Below are 24531 nucleotides of genomic sequence, written 5' to 3'. Positions count from 1 at the left end.
GTGACCAAGGCCAGGCACAAAAGGGTGTTCTAACCCTAGATTCTCTCAGTCTGTGCCCTGGACTTGGGGGGAGGGTGTCAGGGAGGAGTGAGTACGACTGAAGACAGAGCATCTCTCCTGGGGAGTTCACAGTCCAAGGAATGGCTGCATGGGGAGCCAGCTCCGGCCCACCTCAGGGCCTTTGCACTGCCTGCTTCCTCTGCCTGGGATGCAATTCTTGGAATATGCGCATGTAATTCCCTCCCTCTTTCCCTTCTAATCTTTGCTCGATTATCAGCTCCTTGCTGAGGCCTTTCTTGACAACTTGCTTTCAAACTGCAGCCATCTCCCCTGCCCTAGATGCTCCAGTCCCCTTTCCTTTTCTTGGTCTCTGTGGCAACAAACATGCCTTTTCAGCTGTTTATCCTGTTTAGTACCCATCACCCCCCACTCAGCTGTCCGCTCCACCGGGGGCAGGGATTTCCTCAACGCCCACCACAGTGCCTCCTGCAAGCATTTGCTGAACGAACCCCTCAAAAGCAAGAGATGGGGGTCCCCCAGGAAAGTGAGTCCTCAGAAAAGCAAGCGGTCACTGGAGCTTGGGAGAATGGAGATTCTTCGGGACAAAGAAGAGTGTTACTGAAGCCAAACAGGGTGGGGGCCGTGGAGGGTCGGACAGGCAGCGATGCAGGAGAGGGCTTCCTGGTGGAGGGAACAGGAGGGGCTGGAAACTGAACAGGAAGCAGTGGGGACATGAGGACAGCAGGGGGCAGTAGACAGGAAAGGGAGGAGAGGGGACAGAAGCCAAAGGGGGGGGATTTGAACCTGTGGGTGGTGAGGAACCACAGGAGGGTCCGAACAGGGAGGGGGGTGGCCTGGTCCCTACTGAAGCCGCCAAAAGGATGCGATGAGGGGCAGAGGACAATGCTCCAAAGGCCCAGGGGCTCCTCGGCCAGGCCCCGGGGCACAGGGGCCTGAAGATGGGGGGCACCGAGCATCTCAGCGGCCTCAGACTCACCTCTGTCTTCTTAAATCGTGCCCGCAGGGTCTTCATGGCCAGCGTCTGGCGTTTCTCCTCAGCCCAGGCCACCTGGGAAAGCACCAGAGTGGGGTGGGAATGAGGGACCCCGTGAGCAGGAGGGCCACCTGCCTCCCCCTTCTCAGAAGGACAGCTTCCTCTTCCCTGGGCCATCTCAGACCCTAGAGCAGGACAGGGACACAGGACGCCCCATCCCGACTGCTGTGTGTCCTCTGGCAGGTCTCTTGTCCCCTCTGAGTTTCACTTTCCTCACCCTTAAAAAGACGGACACAATCCCCTCTTGACCAACTCGTGGTCAGTTTTCAGTGGCGTCCTTAGCATACAGTAGGTGTGCAGGAAACGCACCTGCTGAAGCAGCTCAAGCCTTTTCCGGTCTCCAAGCTCTCATCTGCGTGGTTATTCCTGCACGGGGTGCCCGTTTTTCTCCATTGTCTCTGGTAAGCTCCTATTCACCCTTCACAGCCCATTTCCAAAATCCCGTGTTCTGATGAGCTTTGCCTGTCGTCCACAGGCTGAACTCTAAGTCCCCCAACTGGGTTCCCCTACCCCTAGTTGGGTCCCTTCCTGTGCCCCAGCCCTGGCTTCGTAGGCTGGAAGTGGTCTGGGCTGGTACCGTCTTCCTGAACAATGAGGGGCCCCTGGGGGCCAGGCCCAGAGCTGAGGCCTCTTGGCACAAAGGCTTGTTTGGGATTCCTTCCTCTTTTGAGTGGGATTTCTTTTTTTAAGTTTATTTATTTCGAGAGAGAGAGGGAGGGAGAGAGAGAATCCCAGGCAGGTGCCGCGCGGCCAGCGTGCAGCCCGACGCGGGGCTTGATCCCGTGTACTGCGGGGTCATGACCTGAGCCAAAGTCACGCGTCGTCGGAGGCTTAACCAACCGAACCACCCAGCCGCCCCGAGTGGGATTTTTATGAAGGCATGTCCCACACCCGTCCATCCTGCCTGTGAATTCTCGAAGCCCTCCTCCCATCTGTCTACTCACCCATCCATCCACCGCCCCCCCCCCCCCCGCATTCATCCATCCACTTTTCCACCTACCCACCCTATTATCTGCTGCCCACCCATTCATTCCCCCACCCCTCCACCAATCACCCTACCCACACTGTACTCACCCCACCCTTTCTCTTCTGCCTCTGTCTCAATCAAACCTAGAGCAGGAGGTAATAAGATAGCCAAGGGGAGTCCACAGGTTGCCAGGGCAGGAGGGAAGCCAGGGGCTTGGGGGACGAGAGTGGTTTTCTGGAAGAGGGGATGATATATAAAGCAGGACCTAGTGGCCAGGCAGGAGGCTGAGCAGGGCGGCAGCCGTTAAAAGAAGGTAAGTGCCCTAGACAGTGCAAAGGCTGGGAAGTGGGAGGTGTGTGTGTGTGTGTGTGTGTGTCTGTCTGTCAGGGTGTCTGGGTAGCTCAGCAGCACAGCTAGGACATACACACACACCTCTCCTTTCTCCCACACACCAGGGCTCCAAGGCAAGAGGCTGAGGCCCTAAGGCGGGGGTCTCCATCCCAAGCTTCCCTCACTTCCTCCTCTCCTACCTCCCGCAACGCCAGTGACTCCAGCACCGGGCCTCCGCGCCCACGGCGGGCTCCAGTTACCTGCTCCCAGCCGGGCCACCAGTCACACCGGCAGCTCCAAGCGCTCAGCTCTGACACCCGATCGGCTCTGAGGGCAGCCGCCCCAGGGGGCCGGGGGTGAACAGAGGGAGGAGACGAGCCGGCTGCGGGGCTGCCTGCTGGCCGACGAGCTCAGGCGGGAAGACACCTACTGTTCTCTCACCACCCTCCACCTCTCCTCCTAGCCTTTGTCCTCGTTGTGTCTTCGCCAGCAGCGCCCTGTCTGCGCCCCATGTCACTCCCAACCGGCTCACTCGCCCCATCTCATTTCTGCTCGCTCCTACTCACTCTCTGGATCTTTGCTGCAACACCGCCTCCTCCAGGAAGCCTTCCCGGAGGCACCCAGGCTGAGCTCCCTTATATGGCTCGGGGCCCTCATGGCACCTTAATCGGTCTAAGTCACCACTGCCCGGTCACTTGTGTCCATCTTCGCCGCAAGGTGCCGCCTTTGTTCCCCGGTGTTTCCCGGGCACTCAGTAGGTGCTCAACACGTGTTTCTTAAATGCATCCTCAAGGCCACCAGCCCCAATGGCCTTGAGCAGTTTCTCTAGCGGTGCACCAGTCCGGCTGGGTGGAGACTGTCACCCACCTGGATAACGTTCGGGTAATTCAGGGCGGCGTCCAAGACCCTCCCACATCCCGCCCCCCCCCCCCGGCAGGGTATTCGTGACTTTGTAAACTTCTGAAATGTGCAGCAGACAGAGCCTGACTAGAAGCACGAGCTCTCTGTCGTCCCGAGAGGCGTGGGGACCTCAATGTACTCATTTGCAAAAAGAAGAAAGGGGAGCACCGGCCGCTTGTGCCCCTCACTTTAGAGGTGACTGCAGAACTCTCACGTGGACGGCTGGCCCCGTTTCCCGCTACCTAAGGAAGCGGGCTCCTCTCTGCCAGCAGTTGAGATGGCGCCTGCGGCGTCAACGCGAGGCGCATGCGCCTTGGAGGGAGCGGCTGGCAGCGCAGGGCGGAACGCGGCTCCTCCTTCCTCCCCGCCCTGCCCCGTTTCCGGCGGAAGCGGCCTCAACAAGAGAAACTTTATTGTTCCCGTTGGGGCGGCGAGGATGTCGGTGAATTACGCGGCGGGACTGTCGCCGTACGCGGACAAGGGCAAGTGTGGCCTCCCCGAGGTGAGCGCGGCCCGGCGGCCCGAAGGCCGCCCCCAGCGCCACGGGCTGGGCGGGGCCGGGCAAGCAGCGGGGCATTGTGGGAATCTCGGGAGGCACTGAGGCTAGACAATGGGAGGGACTTCCCAGTGGGGAGGGGGCGGGAAGTGACGCCCCCTGCTCTCCCGGGGACTGGAACAGCCCCCCACCCCCAGCCCCGGGTCGGCCCGGCGGGATAGAGGGAGGGGCCCGCGTCGGTGGAAAGTCCTGAAGTTCTCTGATGGGGGAAGCCAGGGACGGAGTTGCCGGCGGAAGGCACCGCAGGGGCGAAGGAGAGGAGATGGAAATAAACACGCTTGGGGACCAAACTAGGCCACAGAGGTTTCCAGAGCCAGGGCCGGAGGGGCCTCCCGTGCCGGGCTGGGGAGCTGACACTTTATCCTGGGGGTGGTGGACAAGGATTCTAGGCGGGATGATCGTAGGTACGTGTCAGAAAAGACCCCCTCGCCCACTGCAGGACTTGGGGCGAGTCCTTCCCTCTGGGTCCCCTCTCCCCTTCTGGAAGCTGGTGGGGGGGAAGATTGCCCCCATCCCCCAAAGGCTGGTCTGTGAGGTATTTAATAGCCCTCAGAATCCCCCCGGAAGTCCCTCTCCTCTTCCTGCCAGTCTATTAGCTGGATTCCACAAACATTTATGGGGCGCCTACTGTGCACCGGGCACTTCCTAGGCCCTGGGGCCCCAGTAGGGACCGAGACACACAAAAACTCCTCATTCTAGAGGGGAGACAGACAAAGGGCAAGTCAATGCAAGAAGTCAGATGATAGCAAGTTTCAGGGAGACCCGTAAGGCTGGGAGTCGCGAGGAGAGCCGGGACTGCGTTGAAACCAGGGCCCAGGAGGCACCACTCAGATGACTTCTGTTTTTTCCTTTTTTTTTATTGTGGCGAAACACACAACGTGAGAGGTACCATCTTCCCATTTTTTAAGTACACAGCGCAGTGGTACTGGATACATTCACGCTGTTGTGCAGCCACCCCCACCCTCCATCTCCAGAACTTTCCATCTCCCAAAACTGAGACTCTGTCCCCGTGAAGCACGGACTCCCCGCCCCCTGCCCCACCCCTGGCTCCCACCATCTGCTCTCTGTCTCTGTGGAGGGGACTCCTCTAGGGACCCCCTGTGCGTGGGGTCGCGCAGCGTCCTTCCGTGTCTGGCTTCTGTCACTGTGCACGGTGTCCTCCAGATCCATGCACGTAGCGACAGGTGTCAGGAGGTCCTTCCTTTTGGAGGCTGGATCATAGTCCAGTGTGTGGATGGACCGCACTGTGTTTATCCTTCATCCGTCGGTGGACACTGGGGTTGATTCCATGTTGTCGCGGTTGTAAATGATGCTGCCATGAACGTGGGTGTGCAAGTGACAGGACTTCTCAGCCAAGACCTAAAGGGGATGAGGGAAGAGCCATGTGGGAGAATTCCAGGCAGAGGGCACAGCCTGTGCAAAGGTCCTGAGGCAGCACCAGGCCTGGCGTGTTGGGAGGAAAAGTGAGGAGGCCCCGAGTGGCTGCAGCAGAGAGGGGGAGGAGTTGGGCAGGTCGTGTAAGGCCTCAGGACACCGGGAGGACTTAGGTTTCTACCCTGAGGGATGCAGGAGCCTTGGAGGCCTGTGGGCAGAGGAGGGACATGAGAACAAGCAACCTTTTCCAATCACTTCTCCGCCCTGGGCAAGGCAGGGGCATCCCCATCTGTGGCTAGCCGCCTTGCCACAATGGGACATGTTTTGACCCCTCCCTTCTGCTCCGTCCCCGGACAGATCTTCGACCCCCCGGAGGAGTTGGAGCGGAAGGTGCGGGAGCTGGCGCAGCTGGTCTGGCAGTCCTCCAATGTGGTGTTCCACACGGGGGCCGGCATCAGCACCGCCTCGGGCATCCCCGACTTCAGGTCTGTGGGCACGGAGGGGAGGTTGAGGCCGCACCTGCTGCCATCCCCCCCTGGGGGATGTCGGGCCGGGAAAGACCCTGCCCTTACAGATGTGTCCCTTTAAGTGGCGCCACATTCCACTCACACCCCATTGGCCAGAATGTGGTCACCTGACCCCACCTAGCTGCAAGGGATCCTGGGGAATGTAGTCTTTTGCCTGGGCTCGCTGGACCTGCCTGCCTATTGGGATCCTCTTACCTTAGAAGATGGGAGGATTGGTATTAGGGGTCATCAGCTCCTAATGCAAATATCTTTCTCTCTTTTCTCTCTTTTTCTGTCTCCCTGATCCCCGAACGCTCCGTGTCTCTCCCCGCCTGCCACCTTCAGGGGCCCCCACGGCGTCTGGACGATGGAGGAGCGGGGCCTGGCCCCCAAATTCGACACCACCTTCGAGAGCGCGCGGCCCACGAAGACCCACATGGCACTCGTGCAGCTGGAGCGCGTGGGCCTCCTGTGCTTCCTGGTCAGCCAGAACGTGGACGGGCTGCACGTGCGCTCCGGCTTCCCCAGGTGACGCCCGGGTCCGGCCCCGCGCCCTCCGGGCCTCGGTTTCCTCGTCTGTAAAAGGGGGGGTTTTGATGGGCCGATGCAGGGGGGCAGCCGGGAGCAGCGCTGGGCACTGGGTGGGAGCCCAAAAACCAGAGCTGTCCTGTGTCATCAGAGCTGCCCGGGCACAGATCGAGAACTGGGGTGCCCTTTCCCGGTCCCGGGGGGGTGATTCCAGCCCTGACCACTCGGGGGCTCCAGCGGCCCGGACGATGGCCCAGACTGCCCTCGGGTCCTCAGCTGCCAGCCCCACAGCCTGGCCACGGGCCGCTATGACATCCCCCTCGGGGCGAGGCCGGGGGAAATTGGGCGTGGGGAGGAGGGTGCTGAGAATTTAGAATGTTCGTAGTTGGGTTTTCATATCCCTCGTTACTGCCTCCATAGTGAACGTGAACCCTAGTAGGGCAAAGGACTGACTTTTTTTTAGGTGTTTTTTTTTTTTTAAGCGTATTCATTTATGTTGAGAGAGAGTGAGTGAGTGGGGGAGGGGAAGAGAGTGAGGAGGAGAGAGAGAATCCCAAACAGGCTCCACACTCAGTGCAGAGCCCGGCGAGGGGCTCGAACTCACAAACCGTGAGATCACGACCTGAGCCGAAATCGTCAGACGCTTAATTGACTGAGCCACCCAGGAGCCCTGACCCCCCCCCCCCCCCCCGCCCCCAAAGATAAAATTTCTCTAGAAGTCTGGCAGTTCTCACAACCTAGAGATGTTGCCACGTTTGGGGACTTCACCCTTTCGACATGTAAGTACCTCAGGAACTAACTAAGCCTCCAGCCCCCTCTGGCTCAGGGTTACCGTCGGGCTCCGGTCTGGACCGGAACCACTGGCGTCTTATCCTTTGGGTCAGACCGATTTACTAGGCACGTGGCTACAGGCCTGCCCCTCGGGACCTGTGTAGACATTTCTAGAAACAGAAGCAAACGTTTTCTCACTGTGTAGTGAGTACGTTCAGCGGCACGGGAGGATAGGGCTTTTACGGGCATGTGGGGAAAGCCGGCGACATCTGTGTCCCCAAACAGCCGGACAGCACGGTGGGGTGGGGGCGCGTCGGAAGATCGGGAGTGGGGCACAGCCACCCGCTGGCACGCTCCTTCCCGGAGGCGGAGGGCAGCGCCTTGGGGGGGGGGCCGGCAGGAGTCCACCTGGGGACCGCAGTGCCTCTGACCTCCTGCACCGTGGATTGCACACCCGCGTGTGCCCCGCCATCCCTGGCATGCACCGCCCACGCCTTCACTGCGTCACCGGTGTGTGTGTGTGTGTGTGTGTGTGTGTGTGTGTGTGTTGGAGGAGGAAGCACTAATCCCCCAGCACCCGCTGTGTGCGGACAGGAGCAAGATGGGTCACAGCCAACAACTGTTTGACCCAGCGTCCACCGTGTGCGCACATGCTGTTCCAGACATAGGACACAGAGTGCACAGGACAGACAGAAGCTCTACCCTCCCGGGAATCATGTAGGAGGGAGGAAACAGGCAGAAGACGAGACAAACCAGCCAAGTAAATTCTGTGTCAGGCGGTGATCCTTGCCGTGGACCCAAAGGGGAAAGTTGGGCGGGAGTTGAAGCCTCTACCAGTTAGGTCAGGGAGGCTGTGACATTTGAGAGGTGACAGAGGGAGCCAGGGGACGAGCCTTCCAGCTCTGATTATTGTTCTTCCAAATAACCCAGAAGCTGGACACTGTGGTCCCATTTCACAGATGGGGACTGAGGCCCAGAGAGGCTAAGCGACCTGCCCAAGGTCACACAGCTGGGAAGCCAAGGGAACCCGGAGTTGACCCCACATTCCTCTCCTCAGGCTTTTGATTTGCAAACTGGGGATGAAAATTCCTGTCCTGCAGCCCCCGGTAACACTTGGTGGTTCCAACACAATTGTGGATGGCTTTTGTGAAGGGAATGGTCTGCCCATGTGCAGAGGTAGGGTCAGCCATGAGGGCCAGCAGTCCCTCCGGCTCAGAGAGGTTGGGCCATCTGTAAGGCTGTGGATGGTGGGGTCAGCAGCAGTCCAGAGGCACTGGAAGGAGGGAATCTGCTGATCCTAAGGTTGAAGCTTAGGGAAGGCTTCCTAGAGGAGGAGGGCTCAGTGCTCTGCCCGAAGCCTCAGGAACCAGAATCCCACGCCGTGGCCAAGTGGCTCTCTCCTTCCGTAGGGACAAGCTGGCGGAGCTTCACGGGAACATGTTCGTGGAGGAATGCGCCAAGTGTAAGACGTGAGTGCCACCGGAGGGTGGGGGCGGGGCGGGGGGGCGAGGCGTGGACAGCCCGGGCCGCTTACTGCTTCGCTTCCCATCACAAGGAAGGGCCTTGTGAGTCGCTTCGGACGTTGTCAGGGACCCAGGGAGGGGCAGGGCTGGGGCCTGAGCCTCCAGCCCGTGAGGCTGGGGGCACGAGTTCCTCCCGGAGAGGGACGTTCGTCCCCTGCACCCGTAACAGACAGCCAGAGGCTGAAAGGCGTAAAACAGAAATCTGTCGGCTCCCAGCCTGATAATTTTTTTTTTAATGCTTTGTTTTTGAGAGAGAGAGAGTGCGAGCAGGGGAGGGGCAGAGAGAGAGGGAGACTCAGAATCCGAAGCAGGCTCCATCCAGGCTCCGAGCTGTCAGCACAGAGCCCGACGCGGGGCTCGAACCCACGAACCGTGAGATCGTGACCTGAGCCGATCTCTGGTGCTCAACCGACTGAGCCACCCAGGTGCCCCACAGCTCCCAGCCTGGAAGCGAAAAGTCCAGAAGGGAGGCTGTGGGGGAGGCTCCTTCCTGCCTCCTCGTGTTTTCTGGATGTTTCTCACGGTCCTTGGCTAACCACCCGCCTTCCCCCGTTGTCACGTGGCCTCCTCGCTGTGTGTCTGGGTCTGTCACGGGGGCATCAGTCCTGTTAGATTGAGACCACTCTACCCCAGTGTGGCCTCATCTTGACTCTATATCTGCAATGATCCTGTTTCCAAATAAGGCTACACTCTAAAGTATTGGGGGGTCAGGACTCCCAACAGATCTTTTTGGAGGGACACAATTCTACCCATACCAGAGTGTGACAGAGGTTACCGTTTTGCCACACTTTGTTGGTACTTGCTGTGCTGTTGAGGGGTAAGTGGCAGACCGCCTCGCCCACGACCCCAGAAGCCTCGAGACCCTACCTCCCTCCCAGGAGCTGCGCTCTCCCGTTGGCACGGCCGCAGCGAGCTGTAAAGGAGGTCAGGGTAGTGTGATCACTCAGGGCCTGGCCCGTGTTCCCAGTGGCTTCTGGTTTTTTTGTTTCCTCATCCGGGATCCCGCCCAGGGTCACGCTTTGCATGTCGTCATCACATCTCTTCAGGCTCCTCTGTCTGGAATGCTCCCTGCCCCTTCTGCTTCCACGCTGTTGGCTTTGGGGTGCGGCCCAGCCAGCTGTTTTGTGGAAGGCCCCCGTCCCCTGCTCTGGGTTTGTGGGATGTCTTCTCGCGCTCAGAGTCTGCCGTGCGGCCCCCCCCCCCATTCCCCTGGGACAACAGCTCCCCCCAAAAGAACAAGAGACACGCCAGTGGGACCCCTGAGCGGGTGCCCCGGGAGCAGGTGGTGGGCTGACCCAACCCCTGCGGGTCCCCCTTCCTCCCCCGACACAGGCAGTATGTCCGGGACACCGTCGTGGGCAGTATGGGCCTCAAGGCCACGGGCCGGCTCTGCACCGTGGCCAAGGCCAGGGGGCTGCGTGCTTGCAGGTAAGTGACCCTTTGCTGCGCCCGGGCTCCAGGGGAGGGTGCGCGTCTCCATCTGACCCCCCTCCCCCCCCCCTCAGGGGTGAGCTGAAGGACACCATCCTGGACTGGGAAGACGCCCTTCCTGACCGGGACCTCACCCTCGCCGACGAGGCCAGCAGGTCTGACCCCACGTGAGCCCAGACCACGAGGTTCCAGCACAGGAGGGAGCCATCAGGAAAGGCTTCCCCGAAAGGGGTGGCCGCACCCTCACTGGGCCTCGCTGGCCCCATTGGTGACAGAGCCTTCTCACACCCTGTACGCCAGTCTCCTGCGGCGGGCAGGGAAACAGGCTTCAGCAGGCGGATGCCTCTGGCCCATGAGTCCCAAGCATCGGAGGTCACGCCCGCATCGGCAGCCCTGCTTCTGGCCGGGTGGGGAGGCTGCTCCGGGCGGACGGGAAGCTGGCACAGGTCGTGGGCGCCCTTGAGAGCAGAGAAGGGTGTGGAGCGAGCTGCCCAGGCTGGTCTGGGCGTGTTCCGGAGCAGCAGGCGGCTGGTGGAGCACTGGGGCTCGAGCCAGGAGGGGCTGGCGGCCTCTCGCACCTTGTGGGGCAGGAGTAGGGCTGCCGAGACCTTTGGGGGGGGGGGGGCTCAGTCTCACCCTTCTTGTCCCAGGAACGCAGACCTGTCCATCACCCTGGGCACCTCCCTGCAAATCCGGCCCAGCGGGAACCTCCCACTCGCCACCAAGCGCCGAGGAGGTCGACTGGTCATTGTCAACCTTCAGCCCACCAAGCACGTATGTGCTGAGCCCACCCTGACGTACCCCCTGCTCCAGCCTCCTCCCGTCCAGACCCCTGCCTAAGCCTGGCCTGTCTTTGCACCCTGCCCCCCCCCCCCCCCCCCCGCAGGACCGCCACGCCGACCTGCGTATCCATGGCTATGTGGATGAGGTCATGACCAGGCTCATGGAGCACCTGGGCCTGGAGATCCCTGCCTGGGACGGCCCTCGAGTGCTGGAGAGGGCGCTGCCCCCCCTGCCTCGCCCGCCTGCCCCCAAGCTGGAGCCCAAGGAGGAGGCCCCCACCCAGCTCAATGGCCCAGCACCCGCCAGCCCCAAGCCGGAGCCCTCCGCCGAGCCCTGTACCCAGCACAACGGCTCTGGGCCTACCAGCCCCAAGAGGGAGCCGCTGGACAGTCCTGCACCCCACAGGCCCCCCAAGAGGGTGAAGGCCGAAGCGGTTCCCAGCTGACCAGGGGGCCCGGGGAGGGTGGGGCTTTTTGTAGAGACCATGGAGTCATCTTTTCTTACTGTTCTCACTTTGTTACTTGTACCCGCCCTTGCGGGTGGGGGGCAACCTCAGGGTGCTGAGAGCTGGGCTCCAGGCCCCAGGGCAGGCCCACCCCCCACTGCCTGTCTCTTTATCTTGAGGGGCCTGTGGTGTGGGCCTGGGGAGGAGCATTTTCACCCTGGACGCTGACCTTGGAGCTGACCCCAGGCACCTGCTCCTCTCTGTGCCCCAGCCTCTGACTCAGGATGCTCTGGGGAGGTGTGGCCAGGCCCTCCCTAGTTCCCAGCCTAAGCAAGAGTTAACTCCCTCTGCCCCGGGGCCCTCACACTCCCCATCCCCTGCCTCCCCCAAATCGCCTTCATGATCCCTCCGGGAAGGTAAGGGGGGGGCAGAGCCACCTTTTTGGAGCCAGACTTCTTGGGGGCACAGACAATAGAGGCTTGCACTGCCTTTGGGGCTAGAGGGAGAAAGAGGCGTGTCCACCTGGTTCCTCCAGACTTCCAGAAAAGTCTTCAATGCAATAAAAGCAGAAATTCTTGCATCTGAGTCTGTGTTTAACATCCACGACTTTGTGCCGGGTCCTAGTCCCGGGGAGAGCGGGGCAGGGGGTGCAGAATGCACGGTCCCCTTGCCCCCTGTGGAGTCTGCCTGGGCCTCCCTGCAATCCAGGCCTGGGGGGGGGGGGCCGTGGAGGAGGAGGGCAATACCGCAGCGGGAGCTCCTGGCGCCCTCTGTGATTATATACTCCTGTGCGTGGTTTCTGGATATTTTCCCCCCACTGCTAGGCTGTGAGCCCCTCGATGAGAGCTGCCAGTGGCCTTGGGCCTCGTTCCCAGCCCGCCCCCCACCTCCCTGCACCTGCGCAAAGCGGGTGGGGCGGGGCGCATTAGGAGAGCGCGGGCACAGCCGGGTACCGGTGAGATCCCTTCACTTCCGATGCCTCGGTCTCCTCGTCCGTAGAACGAGCGAGGAGGGCAGCGCGGCCCCCCTCCCAGGAAGGCAGCTGCCCTAGATCGTCCGAGGACGGGACGAAGGGCCTCCTGAGGCCCCCAGAGACCTCGGGTTCCAGGCGCGCCGCGCTCACCGCTCGAGGCCGCTCTCCAAGGTGCTGAAGACACTCCCGGCGCCTGGCCGGCATCCTTTCCACCCTGGGGGGGGGGGGGGGGGAGGGCGCACCCCACTCCCCCTTCCGAGGCTGGCCCAGACGCTCCTTCCAAGAGCCGAGGAGCCCTAGACAACGCTTTGTGCCAACGTGTTCTGTCAAAATACTTTATTAAGGATCACTGCAATCTTAGAAAAGAGGCGCGGCTGTGGGCTGCGGTTCTGGGGCCAGGGTCCCCGCAGACTCAGCCAAGCGTGTGCAGGGGACAGGAAGGAGTCCCGGGGCAGGGGAGCTGTCGAGGCGTGGTGTGTGCGTGTGTCTGTCTGAGTCTGTGGATCACTCTGTATGTGCCCGTTCCTTTCTTTGCCTGGGTGTGTATTTCTCGGGCTTCGTGGCCCTGCGCCTGTCCTGTGTCTGAGCGTGTCCGGTGTGTGCCTGGGTCCGCGGGCGTGTGGCTGTGACATTGTGCCATCTCCATCGTGGCACTTCCGCCAGGGTCTCACCTCTCACCCCCATGCCCGTTGCTGTCCACAGAAGGGCCCCTAAGCAGAGAGGCCCGGGGGCACGTCCGGACGGTGCTCACAGCTCCTCCCCTGCTGCCTCCAGTCCCCCGCGCCCAGGGCTGAGCGCTGGCTCAGGGGCAGTCCAGTCCAGCAGGGTGGCCCGGTTCAGCTTCTCCGTCGAGTTGTCTGTGATCAGGGTCGAGTTGTCCAACACCTCCGTCAAGTTGTCCAGAGCCGACCTGCCCTGAGCTTCCCAGTCTGCCCTGGGGCTGCCTGGAGACCCTTCCTGGGACGCGCCAGCTTTGGGCCGTGGTCCTGGGACCTCGGAGCCTGGTGTGGCGTCGGGGGCCACACGGGACGCAGCGTCGTTGTGCAAAGTTCTGGAGAAAACTGAGCAAGGGTTGGGAGGGTCACGAGGGACGGGCTTGGGGACTGGAGTCCCTCCGTTCTCTGACCCCAGTCTCGGAGTAGCAGCAAGGAGCCCCCCTCCCCCTGCCAAGCCCCAGAGGCCCAGTGCAGGGGCTTAGGGAACCAAGGGGATTGTGTCCATGGTGCAGCCCAGAGGGGTTTTGAGGGCACAGCTTCCCCGGCCCACCTACCTCGAACGGGCGCGTAGTCTCCGGCGCTCTCGGCCTTGCTGGCGACGAAAGGGCTAATGGAGGGCAGGACGATGAGGGCAAAGGAGAGCAGCAGGACCTGGCGGAGACGGGGGAGGTCACCCCCATCCCTCCCCCACCCCGTGAGCAGAGACACCGAGGCCCAGAAGACACCGGGGGCTCACACTGCGCTCATCTCGCCACCCAGACCCCTTTGCCAAGGCCGAGGACGCCCGTCATCCTGGGGACCGGGACTTACCGCTATGCAGGTGCCTGTCTGGGCCGACTTGCTGGTGGACTGGACCACAATGGCCTGGAGCTTCTTCAGCTGCTCCAAGAGGGACCTTGGCAGGAACAGGCAGGCCTTGGCTGAGCCCCCCGGGGCCGTGATCTGGCCCCCATCCGTTTCCGGGGTCCCCCCAGCCCGGCTGACGTCTGAATCCCATCCATCCCTCATGGCCCCGCTGGTCTTTAAAGTCCCAGACTCTCCCTCGTCGCTTCAACAAATCTCCCTGAACATCCCACCCACCTGAACCCACCCACTTCTCTGCCACCCCACCCCCGTGACCCGGGCTGCCATTATCTCTCACCAAAATGCCAACCCCAGCCTCTACTCTGGACCCCCAAGGCCTCTCTTGCTCCCCTAGGGTTCACGCTCCAAGCAGCAGCCAGAGGGCACTTTTCAGACGTGAGCAGGCTTCTCTCGACCCTGCCAGGGCTCCCACGCCCCTGGGGTCAAAGCCTAAGTCTTCCTCGTGGCCCCCAAAGCCCCCCGCATGACCTGCCCCACTCCCTACCTGCCCTCTCCTCCTCCTCCTTCTCCCTCCCCCTCGCTTACTCTGCTCCAGCCACACGGGCCTCCTGGCTGTAACTCCAACGCGTCAGACCCCATTCTGCCCCAGGACCTTTGCACAGGCTCGTTCCCTCTGCACCAAGGACATTAGTCCCCCAGATCTTTTTGTAGCTGGTTCTTTCTCATCCATCAGGTCTCATCTCAAAAGCTATCACATCCGACCTCCCTGCCCAGAGTAGCGCCACCCCCCCCCCCACTCGCTCTCCGGGCCCTTAACCTTGCTTCACTCTTCTCCTCAGTGGCTATCGCTATGTGAATTATCTTTTACGTATTGCCCTTTGCCTTGAGTCCGTCTCCCACCAGACCATGAGTTCTTTAAGTAGGGAGGCTGTCTGTGTCGTGCTGTGGTTCCAGTGCCCAGAACTATGCCTGGCACAGACGAGATGCTAAACAAATGTTGAATAGACGGCCGCACCGTGCTTCCGGCCTCTGGCCGTCCGTCTGCCGTTCCCTCCACCGCAGACGCCTTTCCCCAACTCCAAGTGCCCTCCTCTGTGCAGCCCACACCCTTGCTAGGTGGAGCCCCTACCCCCTGCTCTGCTTTACCATCGCAGAGGCTGTCCCCCACGTTGTCCCCCCTCCTGCAAGGGACTCTGGGGGCCGGCCCCCCTGTCCTCTCCCATAGCTGGACCGAGACTCACAGGTTCTGCTTCTCCAGATGCAAGACCTTCCTCTGAAGCTCCTGGTTCTGGGCGGTGCAGGCTGACATCCTGCAGGGACAATGCCACAGTGACCTCCAGAACCCGTGCGTCACCAACTAGCTCGGCTGACATCTCCCTGGGGGGCCCCATTTTACAGGCAGGGGACCCAAGGCCAGAGAGGGGAAGGCACTCATCCAAAGCCACCCAGCAAGTCTGTGGACAGGGCCCCCACGTCTGCACTGATGTGGGGGCATCGCTCCGGTCTGTGCCCCGAGGACGGGCCGTGGAATGCCAAACTCGGGCAGCGATGCCTCCAGAAGACTGAGTGGGAGGGTGATGGGGAGTCCACGGGGAACCAGGTTACAGTCCTCACCCTCCCTTGTGACCTCAAGCCGCTCTGCTCTCTGACCTCAGTCCCCTCACCTGTAAAAAGGGGCTACTATTACCTAGTTCACAGGGCACTTGGGAGAACAACACGAGATAAAGCTGATCAGGGGCTTCGCAGATTGCATCTGAGGACTAAGACAGTGGTGACCGAGTCCATCCGGGGGTTCCCAGATCCAGGCTGGGGGACCCATCTTTCCCACCTGTATCCATCTGTGGGCGTGGTCTGGCCCAGACCACCCAGATGTGGGATTGAAATACTCAAATCCCCGCACGACGATATGTCCCAGCCAAGAGAGCACACCCCCCCCCCCCACGGAAAGGCCCTCCTTCTGGATGACTCACGGGATAAAAATAAGAATCCAGGACATAAATTAGAGAAGATTCAAGGGCCAGATGGTAATGCCAGTTGTGTAAATCACGATTCGAGAGGTGCAGCTAACACAGTGCGGAGAGGGACAGACCTTCGCCAACCTCTACGCAGCTCAACAAGCTGGACGCACACGTGTTGAAAGTTCGCAAGAGAGCAACATAGCAACCCCCCCCCCTCCAAAATCAAACATCAAGGTGGGGGGGGGGCATACCAAATCTAAGAGCAGAAGTGGAAGAATACAGAAGCACAGGTGGGTAGGAGGTAAAAGCCAGAAAGCCACGCTTTGAAAAGAATAATTCAATAAATAAGTCTCTGGCAAGATTAATCAAGAAGGCAGGGGCGCCTGGGTGGCTCTGTCGGTTGAGCGTCCCCCTTCGGCTCAGGTCAAGATCTCACGGTTTGTGGGTTCGAGCCCGGGGCGTCGGGCTCTGTGCGGACAGCTCGGAGCCTGGAGCCTGCTTCGGACTCTGGGTCTCCCTGTGTCCCCCCGTCCCTCCCCTGCCGACAGCACAGAGCCTAGCAAACTAAAACGAGAGAACTGGGAACCATTGGATGTCGACGCGTTTGCAGTGAGCAGCTTCCCGGACAAGTGCGGCATCCCAAAACTGACATGGGAAGAAAGAGAAGACCCAGGTAGACCTGGAACCTTCCGTCAGGCCACTCCCGGCTTAGAGAGTGGGTTTGCTCGCAGCGTTTTGCTTCTGTTAAAGAAGGCAAAGGAGCCCGTCCCCTTACAAGAGTTAAGAGAGCGGCAGTTGGTGAGAGTGGGGTGCGCGGGGTTTCGGAGGCGGATGTTCTGCCGAGAACAATCTCTCCTCTGTCCTTGCCACACACAACACGCACCATCAGGGAAACGACGGCAGCTCTGAGGACCCGTGGGGCTCACGCAGGGGGGGTGTGCACCCCAGCTCCAGGCAGAGCCCCAGGGCAAGATGGGTAATACATCCTCCTTTCTTGGTGCCTCACGTTCCAGGGGATAAAGGGACCCGGAGCCTGACCTCTGCCATCTCTGGGCATCTTCCCACGCTTGTAATTCACATGACAAATGACCTCTCCCCGAGAGAGAAAGGAAACCTCTCATTTTCTCAGCCCCCCCCCCCCACTGTGACCTTAGCCCCATTGCACGGCTCTCCCTGGGTCTCGGTCCCCTTCCCCGCACCCCAGAAGGGCACCCCGGGGGCCCCAGCCTTACCGAGTTTCCAGGCCGTCAATATATTCCTTCTTCTTTTTCCGGCTCTCTTGGGCCGACTGCTTGTTCCGGATTTTCCGGCGGATTTTTTTCAGCGCTCGCTCTTCATACTGCACAGTGACACGGTAGGGTGGGGGGAGGGTCCACCCTGTTGTCTGGCCCCCATGACCTCACCCCTGCTCCTCCGGGGGGAGCCCTCCCAGACCCAGGGAGCTGGGGGCAGGCTCCCCATGACTCGAAGACCGCTTTCGTCCCCCTGAACTCGTGCAAAGTCTCCGGGGTGGGCGGGGGTGGGGGGTGGGGGGTCCCGGGTCCTGAGGATTTTCCCAGATCCCAGTCCCAGGTAGGAACCGGCGGCCACACTCTGAGCGCTGGTGCGAGTGCGCCACCTTCTGGCCATGTCTGGGCACAGCGCCTTTCTGGGCCCCGCGGACGTTCCGGTGGCTATGGCGAACCCAGGTCTTGACATTGAGCGAGAAAAGGCTGGGCGGGGGCTGCGGGCGGAAGTGTGGGCGTAGGGGGGGCCACGGCCATGGAAACCGTGTGTGAACACTCCTGGCCAGAGACATTTTGGCGACCGATTCAAGCCTTCACAAAAATGCAGCGCGGCCCAGTCGAAGTCCGTGTGCGGGTCGAGGCTTGGGGGAGGGGGCACAGGTCACCCCTTTTGGGAGCTGTGGCCTGCCAGGGGCTACGAGGCAGCGCGAAAGGCACAAGGGAGGCCTCCCGGGGCCCAAACCGCTGCTGCCCGAAAGGCCACCCTTGGCCCCCCGGGTGTGGGGCTCTGCCCGCTGAGCTGGGCTCAAGGACGAATTTCGGGGCTCCAGGGAAGGACGCGTCCTAACACTCGAGGGCGGGTGGCCGCAGAAAAAGGGGGCGAGGCCCGGGGCCAGGGCTCACCTTGGTGAGGGGCAGCTGGGTGGGCAGGGTGAGGCCTTCTTTGGCCAGAAGCTTCTTCTCGTCCTCTGTCAGCACCAGCTCCTGGCAGTGCTGGGTCGCAGGCCGGGGCAGGTGAGGGGCCCCCGGGTGATGCTGCTGCTGTGGGGGAGGGGGGGGAGGGGGACATGGCTGGGGGGGCGGGGAAACAGCCTCCCCGGGGGCGAAAGAGACACCGGACCTGGGACACTGTGGGCGCGTCTGCTGTGGGGCCCCCCGCTGGCCCTGGGGCCGCAGAGAGCGAGCACCAGCCCCCAGAGCCGGCACTTCCGCATCCGGGAACCCAGTGGGCGAAACAGCGCCCCGCCGCGGCGCAGGTCACGATCTCGCGGTTCGCGGGTTCGAGCCCCGCGTCGGGGCTCCAGGCTGGCAGCTCAGAGCCCGCTTGCGATTCTCTCTCTCCCTCTGCCCCTCTCCCCTGCCCCCCCCCTCTGATAATAATAATAATAACAACGGGAAAAGATGACGCATTTAAGGCATTTAAAAGAGTGGCCCGTGGTAGGTACTTGGTAAGTTTCAGCTGTTTTTAAAAAACGTTATTACGACGACCCACCCCGTGTGTGACTCAGTCTTCCCGTCTCCGAAATGGGAGGCATCGGGGCCCTACGAACCCCGGCAGCCCCGCAAGGGCTGAAGTTCCGGGGCGTGGGGTCCGGGCTGCTCACCAGGTCGCCGCCGCCGCCGCCCGAGAGGAGGAGGTCTTTCACTGTGAGGCTGCAGCTCGAAGGCAGGTCGGCCAACTCGGCCCGCTCCTCACGACGGAGGCCCTGGCTCCACATTTCTGAGCAGGGCAGATGGAGAGACAAAGACGCGGAGGGGTGACGCGCGGGCCCCTGAGCTCCCCGCTTCTACCTGCCTCCTCCAGCAAGGCCGCCAGGATTGACCGCAACGCGCTAGGGCCCCAAGGCCCCGGGTTGAGGGGAGCATCCCCGACCGGTGCCTCGGTCTTCCCTCCGATGGAAAACGGGAAGCCGATTCATCAGGACCCACTGATGGGTCCTGGCAGTTGAGGGACCCCTTGGCAGTTGAGGGACCCACTGCCAAGCCAGGAGGGACCGGCTGTTATTGGCCAGGGTTACAGGCTAGGTCTCCAGCCGGCTTGGCCTTATCTCCCCCTGGTCCTAGCCCAGGTCTGATTCACCTGCGGCTCCCTTCCCCCTGGCACCCGGCAGCCTGGAGGCAAGGTGCTCCCCAGAGCACAGACTCCGGGGGGGTGCTCAGCTCTCGGTTCTTATCCCGACTGTGCAGAGCTGTGTGGCCTTGGTGAAGCGACCAAACCTCTCTGAGCTTCCGTTTTGTTAACTCTCCAGCGAGTCTAATAAGAGCTGAAGGGACAGAGGACGGCCCTGCCGGCGGGGAGGGGTGTCGTCCGCATCGGGCCAGTTTTCCCCAGATCCAGGAGGGGAGCGTCTGAGGCCTGGGGTCCCCGGACCTCACGCCCTGTCACTGAACGTCTACTATGGTCCCGGCATCGAGGTACAGAGATGTGGTTGGAAGCCCAGCTCAGCAGCTGTGACTCACGGCCTCGCCTCACGGGGACTCCATTTCACCGTCCGGGAAATGGGCCCATGACAGCATCTGTGTGTGAGTGTGGGCGCCCAGCGCCTGGCACGGGCAAGGGCAGTGAACAAAGAAGGAGGACCCACCCAAGTCTATGGCCACAGACGCGTCTAGCACTTGGGCCACTGGTCCGGGGGGCCCGGCGAGGCAGGGGGCTCCCGGGTGGTAGGAGGGGCAGCCCGCGGGGGTGGTGGCTGCCCCACTGCGTGGAGGGGTGTCCTGGGAGTCGGAGGGCAGGTCTTCAGAGATGCCACTGTCACTGGCTGCGGGAGACCAGATCGGGGAGCTGGGCACCGAGTCTCCAGAAGCCAGGATGGAGTTGAGGAAATCATCTGAGTCTGGGCCGGGCAGGACCTGCCGGGGCAGAGAGAGAAGGGTGGGCATTAAAACCTCTATGCTGGGGGCGCCCGGGGGGCCCAGTCGGTTGAGCGTCCGACTTCGGCTCAGGTCACGATCTCGTGGTCTGTGAGTTCGAGCCCCGCGTCGGGCTCTGTGCTGATGGCTCAGATTCTGTGTCTCCCTCTCTCTCTGCTCCTCCCCTCGTAGCACTCTCTCTCTCTCTCTCTCTCTCTCTCTCTCTCTCTCAAAAATAAACAAACATTAAAAAAAATTTTTTTTTAAACCCTCTATGCTTTGTTCCTGATTGCTGTGTGACTGAGCAAGCCACTGATCCTCTCTGGGCCGCACTTACCCCTTCTGCCAGACAGACGAGCTAACGCTCCTTCCTCTGGGGTTGTTGGAGCCTCAACACAATCTCGTAGCACGGGTACCACCCGAGGCCCAAGCCCCGGGTTGGAGTTCAAACCCACCCCCAAACTGCTGTGTGACCCTGGACGAGTTACCGCCCCTCTCTGGGCCTTGGCTTCTCCACCTGTAAGAAGCTAATGTCAGCCACCCCTTAGGGTGGCTGAGAGGCTCAGCACAAGGATGTGCTTTGCTAAGAGCGGGCGCCGTGAGCCCTAAGCGCTGCACGGAGCTGAGCGAGGCCCCGGTCTGAGGCCTGGCGTGCCCTCACCTGGTCCTCGAGGTGGCCCCAGTCCTCGCCCAGCTCTACGTGTCTCAGGATGCCGTCCTGATGGTCAAACAGCAGGTCCAGGAGCTCCAGGCTGCCCATGGGGCCCATGGGACCGGTGGAGGAAGCCATCTGGGGCACGGAGGGGACAGGCGTGAGGGTCACGCAGCCCCCTCTCCTCCCACCTCCCATCTGCACACCACCCCGAGGGCCGTGGGCCTCAAGTCCCCGCCCCCCACCCCCCCTTGGCCCCCAGGCCGGCCCACCGCTGCCCCTGGAGTTTCCTTCTCCAGAAGGGCCAGGAGCTGACACGGGCTTCCTCAGGGCATGGGAGCTGATTTCTTTAAAAGTGCCAGAAGGTGCGGGCACGGGGGCAGGGGGGAGGGGAGCAGCCTGGTGGACCCCTGCGAGGGGCCGATGAAACTAGCTCCCTCTCCCCCCTGCCCATCCCTACTCTCCCCTCCCGGAGGAAAGACAAGGGCAGCCCCAGGATGGAGGCAGGACTTCCCCGTGGCACGCTCGCCCCGAGCCCCGGTCTTCCCATCCGTGCAATGGGGGCGCGAGGCTCCTTCCACCTCTGGGAGTCTGGGGACGGTTTCCTGGCTGAGACCTCCCTCTCCCGTGGCCCCCCCGGCACGGCTCACCTTTCCAGCTGCTAAATCCCCATTCATGAGGCCGGCCAGCTCTGCCCCCAGCCGCCTCCTGAGTCTGCCCAGATCCGGAGCTCACCCCGCAACCGGGCTCCCAGGCTCCCCGCGCTCCTCTCTGCGGCTCTGTAACCGCCCCCAAAAGATGCTGAAATAGCGTGGGGAGGTCCCGGCCCGTCCCCGGGTGCCGATTGGGGGACCGGCACGACGGACAGGGTTCAGGGCCAGTGGCACCAGGGCAGGCTGGGGGAAGGGAGGGAAGACCGTTATCTCGATGTTTTGTGCTTTCCTGGCCTGCAGTGGGCAAAGGCCAAAGTCTGGGGTGCCTCAGCTTTGCCATGACCTCTCCCCTACTTCCAGGGACTGTTTCTCCTCTGAGTCCCGGGACGTTGGGCTCCAGGAGAGCCCAGGGCCCCTGACTGGGTCCGGTCCACCCTCGGGACAGGACAAAGCCAAGAGGCACGGCCCAGGCCTTTGCTGAAGTCGCCCCCTCCTGCCAGAAGCTGCCTTCCCCCGGGGGCTGGCAACCTCCTACCCACCCTCCAAGCCCTCCACAGACAAACTTGAGCAGCGCCCCCCCCCCTTCCTGCTAGAATCTTCTATGGGTCATTTACTCACTGAATGTGGATTGAGCCAAACTGGTTCCCACCCCAGGGCCTTTACACTGACTGTTCCCGCTGCCCAGGACTAACTCCCCTCCCCTCCCCCTCTGACTCTGGACTGTCTTCACAGGTTCATAAATGTTCGATTATTTGTGAACCAGTCCAGATGGCTGAGAGGCGGTGGGTGACCCCTGCCCCCAACAGAGGAGCCCTGCCCCATGGCTCTTGGTGACATCACGGTTGTCACGGAACCCCTCACCGTTGGAAATTTTCTCGTTTGTTTCCCTGGTTTTTTGTCTTCCCTCATTTCTCCCCTCCCCACCCCCCCCCCCAGGGCCTTGTGGGCTAGAATGGAGTTTCTTTTGTTCTCTGCTGGGCCCCCAGCATCTAGGAAAGTGCCCGGTACAGTGGTGCTCAATCAGCTCTCGCTCACGGAGCGCCTCCTGCGTGCCCACCACTTTTAAAAGTGAGCTCTGAACCCAGAGTGGGGGCTTTTGCACTCAGGACCCCAAGATCAGGAGCTACGTGCTCTACCGACGGAGCCAGCCAGGCAACCCCTTAAGATGGTGACATTTAAGTACAACCCTGAAGGACGAGAAGGAGCCAGCCATGGGAAGATCTGGGGGAAAGGTGTTTCGGGCTGAAGAAACAGCACATGCAAAGGTCCTGGGGTAGTACCCGGGCTGGCCTGTTGGGGGGAACAGGGAGGAAGCCCATGTGACTGGAGCAGGGGGAGAGAGGGAGGAGGGGAGGGCAGGGAGGGGAGGCAGGGATCAGGGAGCCTTGGGGGGTGGCTGCGGTGAAGGGTTTTGTTTATACTCAATACAGCAGGAAGGTGTTGGGAGCTCAGTGAATGGAAGACTAAAGTGAGCCTCTGTATGTCAGGTGCGACGTTAGGCACTAGGGTCACAGGGGTAACTGAAACACCCTCCTTGCTTCCAAGAAATTCCCCTCCCAGTGTGTTTTTTTCTCAACGGACCAATCATCATTTATTCACGGAACAAACATTTAATGAGGGCCTACTACGTGCCATGCCTCATGTGGTACAGCAGCTGTTCCCCCAGGGCACAGGGGACCACGTCTGGGGATGCCTGTGGCTGGAAGGACAGGGGAGCTCCCCGCACAGAGGGGGTGGGGCCGGGGAAGCTGTTCAGTCCTTCCCCCTGCCCCAGGCAGTGATCCAGCCCCCACGCCGGTGGGGGGTGTCTCTGAATCACCGTCCCCTCTGGACGCTGGTGCCATTATCTCCCTAAGCCCCCCAATCTGTGTCACTTCCTCTCTGCCTCTGTAACCACCGTGTTGGCTTTTTTAAGGGCCGTGTTTGGCTTCGCTTGGCTTGAGTGATCCCCAGTCATAATATTTATTCGGCCTCTGCTGTATACGGCGCTTTGCCTACACAGCAGGTGCATGAAGCAGGTGAGGTTCGACTAGAAGCTTCTCCTGCCTCCGCCTCCCTCTCGGTGCGGCCCTCAGGACCTCAGTGTCCTGGAGACAGAGCTCTCCCACCTCCTCCTCGTACCCAAACCCGCCGGAGGGAGGGGTCTGGCAGCAGTCACTCCCCCCTCCCTGTAGATTTAGACCCGTAGGGCCCCTCCCCAGGATGTTTGTATTTAAAAAAAAAAAAATTTGTTTTTATAATTATGGACTTTAGAAGGCGTTTATATGCCCCAATGAAGAGCTATCTGAACAAGTAAGATAAGGCTGGGCCGGACTCTGACGTGACCTTCCCACAGCGGAGTCCGCATGGCTGATGGGGGTCATATCTACCCGGTTTGGGAAATTGGGTGGTTGGACGCGCCTGTCCCTGATGACTCAGCAATTTCGCTCCTGGGGGTTTGTCTAAGAGCGACGCAAACCTGTGTTCGCGGCAAGAAAGGGACGTTCGCGCCAAGCCTTGAACGTGACCGTGTGAATGTCCGCAGCAACTTGACGCAGAGTTGTCCTGAGCGGGGGGGCACGTCAAATGCCCGGCGGGAGGGGAATAAGCGAACCGGCCGAGCCAAGCGACACACTCAGCCACGAGAGGGGACACGGCGCGAATACGCGCACCAGGGGTGAATCTCGGGGACGTCGTGTCGAGAGACACCGGTCACCAAAGAACGCACGCTGCGCGATGCTACCCATACGACATCCAGAACGGAGGCCAAAGCGTCACCGGGAACAGAAAGCAGTTGCTGGGGTGTAGCGGGGACCGCGGCGCGAAGGGACTCTTTGGGGTGCTGAAAGTCCCCCCCACCTTGTTTTTGTTCTCTTTACTTTTAAATGTTTACTTATTGGGGCGCCTGGGGGGCTCGGTCGGTGAAGCGTCCGACTTCGGCTCAGGTCACGATCTCACTGTCCGTGGGTTCAAGCCCCGCGTCAGGCTCTGTGCTGACAGCTCAGAACCTGGAGCCTGTTTCAGATTCTGTGTCTCCCTCTCTCTCTGACCCTCCCCCGTTCATGCTCTGTCTCTCTCTGTCTCAAAAATAAATAAACGTTAAAAAAAAATGTAAAAAAATTTTTTTTTAATTTTTTAAATTTTTAAAATTTTTTTATTATTTTATTTATTTTTATTTTTTTAAATTTTTTATTATTATTATTATTTTTATTTTTTATTTAAAAAAAAATAAAAGTAAAAATTCGTGCTCGCCTCGTGTACTAAAATCGGAACGATACAGAGAAGATTATTAGCATGGCCCCTGAGCAAGGATATAACACAACCGGTTTTCAGCCCCCCGTGAAGACAATACCCTCCCCATCGAAAATGCACCAGGTTAGTGAACAAGGACGGTGCGGGACACAGGAGGCCCTGCGTAAGTGAAAAAAGGAGACGTGAATACAGACGCCCCTTTGCGGGACGGTTACAGACCACCCCCGGAGGAGGTGGGACTTGGGACAGCTTTCGGGGCTGGGCGCGCTCCCAGAGGAGAAGGGCTTTCTAGGCCTC

General features: G+C 60.9%; 2 protein-coding genes and 1 pseudogene across 4 annotated transcripts; 2 read left to right on the top strand and 1 right to left on the bottom strand.

Annotated features, from left to right (window-relative positions):
* The first annotated feature begins 3618 nt into the window (after window positions 1-3618).
* SIRT6 (sirtuin 6) lies at window positions 3619-11748 on the top strand. The gene is made up of 8 exons (XM_053898104.1): window positions 3619-3753; window positions 5539-5666; window positions 6033-6215; window positions 8396-8455; window positions 9842-9937; window positions 10015-10095; window positions 10591-10714; window positions 10827-11748. Exons 1-8 carry the CDS (start codon window positions 3688-3690, stop codon window positions 11166-11168), a joined length of 1080 nt encoding a protein of 359 aa, XP_053754079.1. The 5' UTR covers window positions 3619-3687; the 3' UTR covers window positions 11169-11748.
* Window positions 11749-12455: 707 nt separating this feature from the next.
* Window positions 12456-21141, bottom strand: CREB3L3 (cAMP responsive element binding protein 3 like 3). 3 transcript variants are annotated; one of them, XM_053898103.1, is made up of 10 exons: window positions 21001-21141; window positions 20360-20488; window positions 19431-19698; window positions 18450-18565; window positions 17749-17886; window positions 16852-16958; window positions 14903-14971; window positions 13668-13752; window positions 13412-13464; window positions 12456-13202 (listed from the first exon to the last, which is right to left on the bottom strand). In XM_053898103.1, exons 1-10 carry the CDS (start codon window positions 21025-21027, stop codon window positions 12944-12946), a joined length of 1251 nt encoding a protein of 416 aa, XP_053754078.1. In that variant the 5' UTR covers window positions 21028-21141; the 3' UTR covers window positions 12456-12943. The 3 variants fall into 3 exon arrangements, with proteins under 3 accessions (XP_053754078.1, XP_053754077.1, XP_019286367.2); XM_053898102.1 differs by having other exon boundaries at window positions 13412-13508; window positions 17749-17883; XM_019430822.2 differs by having other exon boundaries at window positions 12457-13202; window positions 13412-13508.
* A 3085-nt stretch (window positions 21142-24226) lies between these two features.
* LOC128775774 (U6 spliceosomal RNA) lies at window positions 24227-24313 on the top strand (annotated as a pseudogene).
* The last annotated feature ends 218 nt before the right edge of the window (window positions 24314-24531 follow it).

Source organism: Panthera pardus, unplaced genomic scaffold, assembly GCF_024362965.1.
Source record: "Panthera pardus isolate Hobbes unplaced genomic scaffold, ASM2436296v1 HiC_scaffold_8, whole genome shotgun sequence".
In the NCBI taxonomy this organism is placed as follows: domain Eukaryota; kingdom Metazoa; phylum Chordata; class Mammalia; order Carnivora; family Felidae; genus Panthera; species Panthera pardus.
Note: the sequence above shows the minus strand (reverse complement) of the source record. Positions and strands in the feature narration are given on the sequence as shown.